Source organism: Pristiophorus japonicus, chromosome 9, assembly GCF_044704955.1.
Source record: "Pristiophorus japonicus isolate sPriJap1 chromosome 9, sPriJap1.hap1, whole genome shotgun sequence".
Lineage (NCBI taxonomy): Eukaryota > Metazoa > Chordata > Chondrichthyes > Pristiophoridae > Pristiophorus > Pristiophorus japonicus.
In genome coordinates this window covers 92722415-92734842 of record NC_091985.1, presented here as the reverse complement: position 1 = coordinate 92734842, position 12428 = coordinate 92722415, and the positions used below count along the sequence as shown (strand labels likewise).

The 12428-nt window shown below is 45.5% G+C and overlaps 1 protein-coding gene across 10 annotated transcripts in view; it reads left to right on the top strand.

The window, feature by feature from the left end:
* The window catches only part of LOC139273137 (girdin-like), a 375708-nt gene that overhangs the window by 239850 nt on the left and 123430 nt on the right, over positions 1 to 12428 (top strand). For all 10 annotated transcript variants that reach the window (XM_070889592.1, XM_070889593.1, XM_070889591.1 and 7 more), the window contains one exon: positions 7170 to 7307. In XM_070889592.1, the coding sequence (XP_070745693.1) occupies positions 7170 to 7307 (138 nt within the window). The remainder of the gene's footprint in view (positions 1 to 7169; positions 7308 to 12428) is intronic.

The following is a 12428-nucleotide window of genomic DNA, read 5'->3' as shown; positions in this document are numbered from 1 at the left end:
TATCAGAAACTACAGACAGCTGCATACATACCTGTACATTTCGATGGAGCAGTGGCTACAAAAAGGACAGAGTTACAGTTTGTGCTTCAGCCAGACCTGCACCAATCTCTTCCACAGACATGTCATTGCTTGGTGGTTTTTCCTGAATTTTTATGTTTGGAATAATTCCAGGCTTCCACTGGGGGCAGCCAATTCAAGCAAGTGACCAAAGCCTTATTTGGTCGAGTAAGGAATTTCATCTCCTTTCCCTTGGACAACCAACAGCAACGCAAAAGTGCTGTGTAATTTTGTAGGATCGCAACATTGCTGAAATGCCATGGGGCTATAGATTATATCCATCTGGCTCTATGTGCTCCATTAATGCCACTACTTAGCCTAATGTAGTCTACCAGCCTACCATTAATTGATCCACAAAGGCAAGTCTTGCTAGTTGCTAGATGATCAAGACTACCCTCTGGAGCAATGGCTCATGACATCTGTGCAATATCTCCAGACACCAGTTGGATGAAGTGGACAATAAAGAGCAGCAAAATCCAATGCTGGCAGTTAGAGCCATTCAGAGAGGCTCTCTTACAGGACACCTCTTAAACTTGCAGAGGTGGGCAATGTGTTAATAATCATTCCTAACCGTTTCCTCATGCCATCCCAAATATACCTTCAGCTACATTGTCTTACATTTTTCTTGCAAACATGCATTTTCCTTGCAACTTTCAAATCTATCAATCATAGCCCCAATGAACCTCGCCAAAACCACATGTGCACCATTTAAACAAAAATTACAAACATGTCACGTGAGTGGCTCGTGTTTGCTTCCACGTTGCTTCCCCTTAGTTATGATGCAAGTACTTGTAAACCTAGTCTGGTGCTGCTTCTAGATGTTATTTCGGTGACAGGAGTACACCAAGTGTTGGCTGCTGTGTGTGCATAAGAACCTCTTGCAATTGAGGTGGCCCTTGTCTTATGGAAGTTGAGTCCTGAGATGACCCTGGTATAGGTTGTAACACATTTGCTATGACATGCACATCATAGACCTGCCAGCTTTCAGGCACCTGTGCAGCCATTGGACCGCACAATCATCTGTTGCCCGTCTGAGCCGTGCACTAATCGCCTGAAAACAGAATTAATGGCACCTATGAATTCATTGAAGCTTAGACTCTGTCTAGCCAATTCCTAAGTGTATTGAAGAGTTGGGGCTAGAATCTCCACTTTTTTTGCCTGCTTAACGCCCATTTAACCACTGAAATGACGTATAACACCCAGATATCGCCCATTTTGGCACAAAATGGAAACTGACAGGCTTTTTTAGGAGACTTATCGCCGAGCGTTATTTTCCCCATGTAACACATGAAAAACTCTTACCACCTCTTTTTTTTGGGTGGAATCAGCAGAATGGGCGATTTCAACGCCCATATTATCGCCCAGCGTTACTTTCCTCACAGACTTAACGCCGAGATTCATTAATAATGCCCGGCAACTGTTTTTTGTCGTAAAGAGCATATTTATCCAAACTAGCGGCCATGAATATCGTCCACTGTCAATTTCACCACCTCGTATACATATCGCCCAGAATATCGCCCGCTCAAAAAACCGCCCACAAAAAGTGGAACTAACCTGGACGGATGCCAGCGGTTTGACTGGCATTTGTTAAATCCCACTTTTACGTAAGGAGCTGATATCGGAAAGATTTGCCTGAAAGAGCGCTGATGTGAGTGACGACGCTGACATACTGCTGTGTGTGTGCAGCTCAGACATCAATGGTGCCCATCACCTTGGTGCCAGTTAAAGTTTACGTTGATTGATGTAAAGTTGTAGTTAACCCTTTCACAGTAAGTAATCACCAGTATGTAACGGTCCAGCTATCTGAGACAATGCGCAACAAGGTTATGTTCAATAACAAAATTTAATACCAACATTGGTCTGAAATCATAAGTAACACAGCCAGTAACACCCAACCCTCGCCCACATCCCACTTTTTCCACCATTGACATAAATCACATGTTCAACATGTCCAGCAACACAGAATACAAAGGCAAAGCAGGAGCGTGGTCCCCAGCCCCCATACATTGCAACAAATTGCATACACCCGGATGGAGATATAACACAGCCATCACCTGCACACATGCACCTCACTTTCCTTCCCCCCCTCTCTTTCTTTCTTCCCTCCTCGCTCCACGGTGCCTGGCTGAGGAGCTCCTCGGGCGGTGCCTCATTGGGGGGAATGAAGACTGATGCGTTTGTTGGACGGGTACGGAAGTGGGGGGTGCCGAGGGGGCAACATTCTCTGATGCAGAAGCATCCTTGCTCGCATCTGTCGTTCGCAGTGGTGGTGCAGAACCTAGGGGTGGAGTGCCACGCTCTGGGACTACTGGGAGGGCAGTGGTAGCAATGTTCCTGGCGATCACATCCAGGGACTCTGCCATGCGTGGAATGTACTCTGACATGGTGGCCAGGTGTCGGGATATGCCCCCTCAAAGCTTCGATGAGCTGGTCACCAATGTCTGCAGTCCTCCTGGACAACTGAACCATCTCTCCGCTGTCGTATCGCGCTCGTGGAACAGACCTGCTGCGTCCACAAGGCCTCCGCGGGGTTGGCGCCATCTTGGGGACAAATGGAGTGCCCTGTGGAGAGGTGCTTGGGGTCAGTACCCCCAGAGTGGAGGCGGGAATGACAGGAAGACCAATAGATGGCCTTGGGGTGGAATGGCTTCTGGAGCGTGGCAATGCTGGTTCTTCGAAGTCCGCGCTCTCATCCGTTGAGAACAGACCCAGCGGATTGACGGGCGACAATCTGAGCTCCTCCGCACCAGATTTAGTAGGATCGTCTACCGACTCCCCCCACTGTCTGGCCTCTGGGGCCGCGCTGCTGCCTGAACTGCAAGACACCAATGAGGTTGTTAGAGAAGAAGGGGGTGCTAGGGTGACAAGGTGAGTCTACCCACAGCATATGCACGACAAAAGCATCATCGCAGACCATCAACACATTGTTGATTGCAATGATTTTCATTAGGCCAGCATTATTTCTATGACACTTTTAGAAATCATCTATCATATATGATTGGTCGGATATGAGTTGGTGTGGCATCTATTGACTTTACATCACGCAATGGCGTAAGCTTTACTCACGTGGCATCACTTCAGGGTCTGCAGATGCGTCCGGGGGTGCTTCCCCATGAGTGCTAGCACTCATTCCTCCATGTCAGTGCTATCGCTGAGGAATGGTGGCCCCCCCACCCGTTTGTCTCTGCATGGACCTCCTTGTCGGTGGCTTCTTCTGTAAAAGGTGACGGAACGACATGGCATGAGATCATTGTGTGATATCATTGCTAGGTACTGTCACAGAGACTGATACAACACACAACCGACAGCTGTAATCATGATTATTATAAAATTATCATTCTTTACCTAAAGACGTTCACCGTGATCGCAGGCTTTGAGTAAAACATTCCCGGTAAAATCCTGGTACATCTGCTGATAGTCATTCATGACTGTTACAAATCAAATTATATAAAATACATAAGTACATGTAAATCAATGTAATTCTTACTCTTGCCGATCCCACAAGGTCGTTCCATCATTTGCGGCATTGGTTGCCCTCACGCACCTCGTTGGTCGCCGACGAGACCACCTCTGCTATCTCGGTCCATATCCTCTGGTAGGTCTTTGGGGTGGGCTTCCCATGCCCTCCTTGTGTCAAATCACCCCAGCGTGACTCGACCTCCTGCAGGAGGGAGGCATTTGCCTCATCCGAGAACCTCCTGGCTCTTATGCGGCCTCCAATGTGCTCCTCTCCCACCTCATTGTTCTCTCCAGCGTCAGTTTCCGCAGCGTGCTGTGATGCCTCCTCCGCTCTCTCCGTTATAGGGCAAATTCCGCCAAATATGAAGCTGTGTTAACAGTTACTTTTTGTTTGCCTACTTGCTGTGAAGCTCTCAAGTCTCCCTCCTTCCTCCCAAAGCAGCCACACCCCACCCAGCCACACTTTCAGTCCCTCTGAGCTCCCTCTCTCTCTCCTCTTCTGTGCATGTCATGGTGACCCTTGACCTCCTGAATCCCGGGAAACGAGCGTTGCCATGCTGTTGCTAAGGACAGCCACACTGTACGGCAGAAGGTCAAAAAAATTTAACGCTACCGCCCATTTGATATCGCTCACGGTAATGCCCATTTTCAAAAATGTAAACTTGGAGTTTTGAGAATGGGCGAGAAGCTGGCGATCTGAAAACCCTTTTTTACTGCACACGCCAAAAATAACGCCCATTTTTGGGTGATAAGCTCAAAAGCCGAGGTTCAAGCCCATAGTCTTTCACTCTCGAAGCCTAGGCCTCTACGCCAGTAGTCTGAGCATCAATGGGAAAAGCACTAGCTACCCTTGGAGGCTCTGACGTGCTCTGCTGCAGATGTCCCTGGAGTTCCCAAATGCTTGATGGTGTATTATATAGTATCACAAAATCATCATGCAAGATTATTAGCTAGTAGACTTCTCCACCTAAACCACTAGCATGGTCTCCAATGACTGCATCAAAACTTGACATGTATAAACCAACCTTTTTTATTTAAAAAAAAAAATCAGACCCAGTTGAGATCGGATTTATATCAAATGTCTAAATCAACCAGCCCTGAGATATAGGTGCAAAATAATGTTCCTTGTGCCCTACAGCAGCAGATAACCTTGACCTCAGAAGAGTACTTCTGCCTGTACCAGTGTGATATTTCCATTTCTCACCTGCCATCCTTCTGGCATCTGATTGATACTGCCAAATCAGTGTCAATTAAGATGATTTTGTAGACAGTTTTGTACTGTATATTTTTGCCCCTATATTGAGCTAGCTCACGCTAATTTCACTTAGGACACTTAATAGCTGTCCGAGGAGAGACTCATTTCTTTGGTTGTGCCTAAACCTAGATCCTAGAGATTGGAAGGACATCATTGTTATCCATTGTTCCAACTTAAAATAAATACTTTGTTCTCGCTCTATACTGGAAAACTACACCTGATTTTAAAAAAAAACACATTACTCTCAATAGTACAATATGGCATTCAGAATACAGCTCTTTGCGGTGTAAAACCAATGACTCAATTAGCTGGTAACCTCTGCCTGACCCGGTGCAATGAATTGAGTGGCCTCGATATTTACGGTGGGAGGATGGGGGTTGTAAGTTCCTGGAAATGTAGGTAACCCGGAAGTTCAGCTGTTAATTCTGGCACATAAATTAATGAATTCCCAGATTGAGAGGCCAGCTGGCCTGCACTGGTAGGCCGCAGACAGGGGGTGGAGTGGAGTGGAATGGAGTGGGGGAGAGATCGGAAGATCGATGGAAGTTCGCAGGCGGGGTGGGGGGAGGATCGGATTCGGAGGGGGTGGGATCAGCTGATTGCGGAGAAGGGAGCAGATTAGCTTGGTGGAGCTGGGTAAGCACACATGCCCCTCGTGGTCCACAAGCAGTGCTGGAAAGGCACTTAACTGCCGGGTCTGGCCATTGTTGCCTGCCTTCAGCTGCTGAGTTTTTCGAGCCCTAGGAAACCTAGCCCGCAGGCATTAAATCGAAAAGCCTGCTAAAATTTGAGGCATGTGGCCTCATTAAAATATTTAAATGATAAACCCACCTCTGGAAAGCAGGTTACTCGCCCGCCGCCAACCCACCTCCATTAAAACCAGAAGTGGTGGCAGGTTGGGGTTGGATTTCTGTTTTTTAAATTAGTGGCAGGTACCAAAAACAATGACTCCAGTCTTACCGATATTTAATTAGAGAAAATTTTGACTCATCAATTTAATATCAGACAAGGAGTCTAACAGCATAAGGCAGGGAAAAGAGTAGATAGGTAGAGCTGGGTGTCGATACACAGATGAAAGATGATCCTGTACCTATGGAAAGTGACACTGAGGGTAACAGTTGAAGAGGAAGAGAAAGCGGCTAAGTATAGTTTCCTGGAAAACTTCAGAGGTGACCATGGACGGAAAGAGATGCCATTGGTAGAGATGTGCTTTCTGCATTGGGATAGGTAGGAGTGGAAGAATGCAAAGGCAGTCTCATACAGCTGGCCAGCAGAGAGGCAATGGAGGAGGATAGCATGATTAGCCCTGAGAAACACCACAAAGAAGTCATGGAGGATGTAATTTGTGATTTTGGCCAGAGGGATCTTGTGTGGAGGGTAAATGCAAACTTAAGAGATTAGAACAGGACATTTTGGGAACGATGTACAAGGAACTGTGACACAACAATTCACACAAGGGTCTTGACAAGGAAAAGGAGGTCAGAAATGATGTGGTAGTTAGAGAGGATAGAAGAGGGATGATGCAATCGGGAGTGGGAGCGAGCAGTGGCCCGCATTTTTAATGTGGAGCCGGGGGAAAACCTGCTCATGGCTCCACACTCAGGTAAGTATAAAACATTTTTGATTGCATCCTCCAGCGATCCATTAAGGACTGCTATTTTTGCTGATAAGCACCTGAGAAAACTGACTATAGCATGTACGTTGCATGCCGCACTCAATCACGATTCAATTTGACAAAGCGGCTTGATACGGACATTACACTTCCGATTGGCATAGAAAGTGGGCCTAACTACTGTTTCAGGTGAATGCTCTGGACACTTACAGGGTGCTCTAACCAATATGGCGGTGGTGCACTTCTACCACGGACTGAGCTCACATGCGCTGCACACCATATTAGCTTCTTAAGCACCCGTTTCTCGGGCGGTCCACAATCGAATTTCAAGGCCAGTCAGTTCTCTATGAACATGGAAATCTAGCCAACATTCAGATGCTGGTGAGTGGGGCTCTATGTATGTTCAAAGCTCAAACCAGCATTTGTAGTATAATAAGGTGAGCCACTTATCTTCAGTTTTGTTTAGTTGCCTAACCAACTGACTCCTAAGATATGCACAAGATGGAATGCAACAGTTTAGTAGCTAGGCCTTGGAAGTAATAACATAGACTCGCTAACAGATAAATGTAAATGACAAACCTACCTTCTGTATAGCCAAATAAACTTTTCTAAGTTTCCCATTGCCTAACAGCTTATTCTTTACAAACTAAATGGTCAAATTCCATAATGAATATTTAACTTCTTTGAAGCATTAGTACTTTCTCTTTCTGTTTCCTTTGCTGGCTGATGTACTGTAGAATTGCATCTTCTGTTTTTTAAAAAATGTTTTATTTCTTTCGGTTTTAGATGGAGAGGCTCCAGGGAGAGATCAGCAATGAAAAACAAAGTATACAAAATGTTGAAAGTCTCAGCAATGACCTTCTGAAAGAGAAGATCCAGCTCGAAAAAACTATCGAAATTGTTCGTGAAAATGCTGAGAGACAGGTAATAACACGTGATTAAGTGCATTTTCACAAAGCTTTCATTTTTCATTTCTAAGCCAAGCTCCATTGCCATAACCTCATATTCGAATGGACAGATTGAGTGGAACTATCCTGTATGTTTATGTATATAAGTAGTCTTTTAGCCTGGTTATACTGTAGCAGATAAAATGTGACCGTGATGGGCAGACAGTAAAATGCGGCAACAACAATGAGTATCTTTATCAACATGAAATCAACGCCTGAGATAAGTTAAAATTGGCATTGACTCTGCACTTAATTTGTACAATTTTATATTGTCATAGGTTGGATTTTGGCATGTTTGGATGCAGTATGAGCTTCAAAGCCAGTATAAATTGGTTAATTGACGACGCCATGTTAAATTATGCTTGTGGCTACAGTAGGTCTCTCCAAGAGTTTTGATCTTCATGTAACACCAGTCCCATAACCTCACATTCTGATTATTTCTCAATACCAAGTTCAGATGGAATGCTAGGGATACTTAATTAAAATAAAAGGCATTTATTAAAATGCATGGGGAAGAAATTCGTCGTCTTTACGTCTTCTGTTAGTGCCTGCGGGGGGCAATAACTTCCCTGGAGATTTTGCGCTGGCGCTAATACTTACTGCCTCGTACTCCAGCGCCCAATAGATCGTGACGTCAAGTGCACAGCACCCTATTGCTGCCCCTGTTGCATTGCCGGGCATCAGCAACAAGAGACGTTGTCACCTCAGCTGGCCGCTTGGGAAGCAATAATTAAAGGCAGTGGTGATCAGGTAGGGCAAACTTTATTCTTCGCACCAGTCTGCTGCTTGCTGAGAATTTTGGAAGCCTCATTGCTGCGCGATGCCTAAGCCCAGAGTGATTGGGGCTGTAATCGAAGTCGCAGAGGTCCCCTGACCCCACAGAATTAAAAGTAAGATTGTTACAAACCACCATTGGCCCTTCTCTTTAAGTGAGCGAAGGAGCCTCTGATGTGGGCAGCACTGCACTGCACATTCTTCAGCGCTCTGCCATTATCGCCCCTCTCACACACTTTAACACCCTAAGAGAAGTGTTAGCGCTTGATTTAGCACTCCACTTCCCTCTTGGAGCACTAAAGCTGAAGTTCCTGGGATCAGAAAAGGATTATCGCCTGGTGATACTTTTCTCACACTTCAAAAGTTATTGCCCCAAACTCTGTGCAATGGAATTTCTAGCCCACTAGTGGCTAGTCAGTACAGCAAGTCACATACTATTTGAGAGTAATGCAAAACACACACCAATTGTGCTGCTGAACAAAGCTTTATGTCAATAAAATCCAATGTTGAATTATAGATGAAGTAACATAATTTTAACTAACTTATGACCTACTTGTTACAGAGGTGTAAGTCAATGCATCTGATAGCCATACATATGCTTTTACTGAGAGTGGGGAGGGAAGGAAGAGACTAAACTCAATGAGAAAGATGCTGTGTTAGACATTGCTCCCAGATCTTTTTATATTCCTGTTTTTCAAATACTTATGCCGTTCCCTTTTAAATGATGTTCTGGTCTCTGCTTCAATAACCACTTGTGGTGAAGCATCCCATGTTCGAATAGCCCTCAGTTCAAAACATTTCCTCCTCCCTTGGTTCTTCCAGTGTGAATCCTCAGTCTCCGTCCCTTTGTTCCCATTTACCCACCAGTGGATATGACCTATCATTGTTTACCCATTGTAAAGTTGGTAAAACATGATTTGCCTTTAACAAATCCATGCTGGCTTTCCTTAATTAATCCACACCTATTCAAGTGATAGTTCATTTTGTCCCTGATTATTGTTTCTAAAAGCTTCCCCACTACTGAGGTTAAACTGACAGACCTGTAGTTGCTGGATTTATCTTTACACCCTTTTTTGAACAATGGTGTAACATTTGTAATTCTCCAGTCCTCTGGCACCACCCCCATGTCTATGGAGGATTGGAATATTATGGCCACTACCTCCGAGATTTCCGCCCTCAATTCCCTCAGCATCCTGGATGCATCCCGCCTGGTCTTGGTGATTTATCTACTTTAAATACGGCTTGCCTTTCTAATATCTCTTATCAATTTTTATCCTACCAAGTGTCTCCACTATCACCTCCTTCGCTATGTCTATGGCAGCATCCTCTTCCTTGGTGAAGAACATATGAAATAGGAGCAGGAGTAGGCCACCTGGTCCCTCGAGCCTGCTCCGCCATTTAATAACATCATGGCTGATCTGATCATGGACTCAGCTCCACTTCCCTGCCAGCTCCCCATAACCCTTTATTCCCTTATCGCTCAAAAATCTGTCTATCTCCACCTTAAAAATATTCAATGACTCAGCCTCCTCAGCTCTCTGGGGCAGAGAATTCCATAGATTTACAACCCTCTGACAGAAGAAATTCCTCCTCATCTCAGTTTTAAATGGGCGGCCCCTTATTCTGAAACTATGTCCCCTAGTTGTAGTTTCCTCTATGAATGGAAATATCCTCTCTGCATCCACTTTGTCGAACCCCCTCATTATCTTAAATATTTCGATAAGATCACCTCTCATTCTCCTGAACTCCAATGTGTATAGGCTCAACCTATCCTCAAGTCCACCCCCTCATCTCCGGAGTCAACCTAGTGAACAACCTCTGAACAGCCTCCAATGCAAGTAGATCCTTCCTTAAATACGGAGACCAAAACTGTACGCAGTACTCCAGGTGTGGTCTCACCAATACCCTGTGCAGTTGTAGCAGGACTTCTCTGCTTTTATACTCTATCCCCCTTGCAATAAAGGCCAACATTTCATTTGCCTTCCTGATTACTTGATGTACCTGCATTCTAACTTTTGTTGTTTCATGCACAAGGACCCCCAGTCCCTCTGTACCGCAGCACTTTGCAATTTTTCTCCATTTAAATTATAATTTGCTTTTCTATTTTTTCTGCCAAAGTGGATAACCTCACATTTTCCCACATTTTACTCCATCTTCTAAATTTTTGCCCACTCACTCAGCTTGTCTATATCCCTTTGCAGATTTTGTGTGTCCTCCTCACAATTTGCTTTCCCACCCATCTTTGTATTATCAACAAACTTGGCTACATTACACTCGGTCCCTTCATCCAAGTCATTAACATAGATTGTAAATAGTTGAGGTCCCAGCACCGATCCCTGCGGCACCCCACTAGTTACTGTTTGCCAATCGGTAAATTACCCATTTATCCTGACTCTGTTTTCTGTTAGTTAGCCAAACCTCTATCCATGCTAATATGTTGCCCCCCAACCCCGTGAACTTTTATCTTGTGCAGTAACCTTTTATGTGGCACCTTATCGAATGCATTCTGGAAATCCAAATTCACCACATCCACTGGTTCCCCCTTATCCACCCTGCTCGTTACATCCTCAAAGAACTTCAGCAAATTTGTCAAAAGTGATTTCCCTTTGGAGAAACCATGCTGACTCTGCTTGATTGTTGCAGAGTACTCATTTAGTACCTCAGCCATACCCCCTGCCTCCATGCATAGGTCTCCTTTTTGGTCCCTAATCAGCCCCACCCCTCCGCTTGCTACTCTTTTACTATTTATATGCCTCTAGAAGACTTTTGGATTACCTTTTATGTTTGCTTCCATTCTATTCTCATACACTCTCTTTGCTACTCTTATTTTTTTTCACTTCTCCTCTGACCTTTCTACATATAGCCTGATTCTCAGATGTATTTTCAACCTGACATCTGCCATACGTGCTCTTTTTCTGCATTATTTTCTCTATCTGTTTTGTTATCCAGGGAGCCCTGATTTTAGTTGCCTGCCTTTTCCCCCTTGTGAGAACGTACCTCCACTGTACCTGATCAATTTCCTCTTTAAAGTCAGTTCATTGCTCCATTACAGTTTTTCCTATTAATCTTTAATTCCACTTTACCCGGGCCAGATCCGTTCTCATCCCACTGAAATTTGCCTTCCCCTAGGACAGATTGAATAGGCTGGGTTTGTTCTCATTGGAACAGAGGAGGTTGAGAGGCGACCTCATTGTGGTGTACAAAATATTGAGGGGCCTGGACATAGTGGATAGTAAGGCCTATTTCCATGGTGATGGGGTCTATTACGAGGGGGCATAGTTTTAAGGTTGTTAGAAGGTTTAGAAGGGATAGAAGGGATTTGCGGGGGGTGGTTTCTTTACGCAGAGGGTTGTGGGGATCTGGATCTCGCTGCCTGGAAGAGTCGTGGACGCAGAAACCCTCACCACTTTGGATGGGCACTTAAAGTGCAGTAACCTGCAGGATAACGGACCTCGAGCTGGTAATTGGGATTAGACTGGATGACCTTTTGTTGGACGGCGCAGATATAATGGTAAGTACTGCAGGGAATAGAATACGGTCAGGGTGATCTCCTGGACTAGTTTCGATCACCTGGATGGGTCGGAGAGGAATGTTCCCAGATTTTTTCTCCCTAAATTGGCCTGGGTTTTTATCTGGTTTTTACCTCTCCCAGGAGATCACATGGCTTCAGTTGGGGTGTCGCAGTTGTGTGAGGCGGACTGATTGGGCTGGGTGCTCTTTGCCTTTCCGTCATTGTTCATAGGTTTATATGTAACCTTTAGGGCTGCTGACCAAGGGCCGTGTGGCTCTTTGTCGGCCGGCACAAACACGATGGGCTGAAATGGCCCCCTTCTGCGCTGTAAATTTCTATGTTCTATGTTAAACATTTTAAGGCCAAAATTGCCCACCGCAGGAAATGAGGCACACCTACCATTTTCGAAGAGTTCTGACCGCCCCAATGCATCGGGCGGCCATTCCGTAGAAATTCAGCACATTGGGGGTTTTTTTTTAGAGCGGAGCGGAAGTGGCCTCATCATTGGAGTAGAAGTGTGGGCAGGCGGATGTGGCCTCATCATCGGGGTGGAGTGAAGTGACCGACGCTGCAAGGCATCAGCCCCGTGTTGATGACGTAATCGCGCTGGCGTGTCACAATGCCTCTCCCGTTCAGTTAAAGGGAAGGGCCCCTGCGAACTCTGCAGCCCTTTTAGTGGCAAACACTGGGCCACCTGGGAGGGTTTCTGCCGGGCCAGTGGCCTGGCACCCAAGAGGGGCTCGACAAGAAGAATAACAGCGTCGCCAGCAGCACCACCTCCCCTTTAAGGGCGGCTGTGCCGCCAAGGCACAG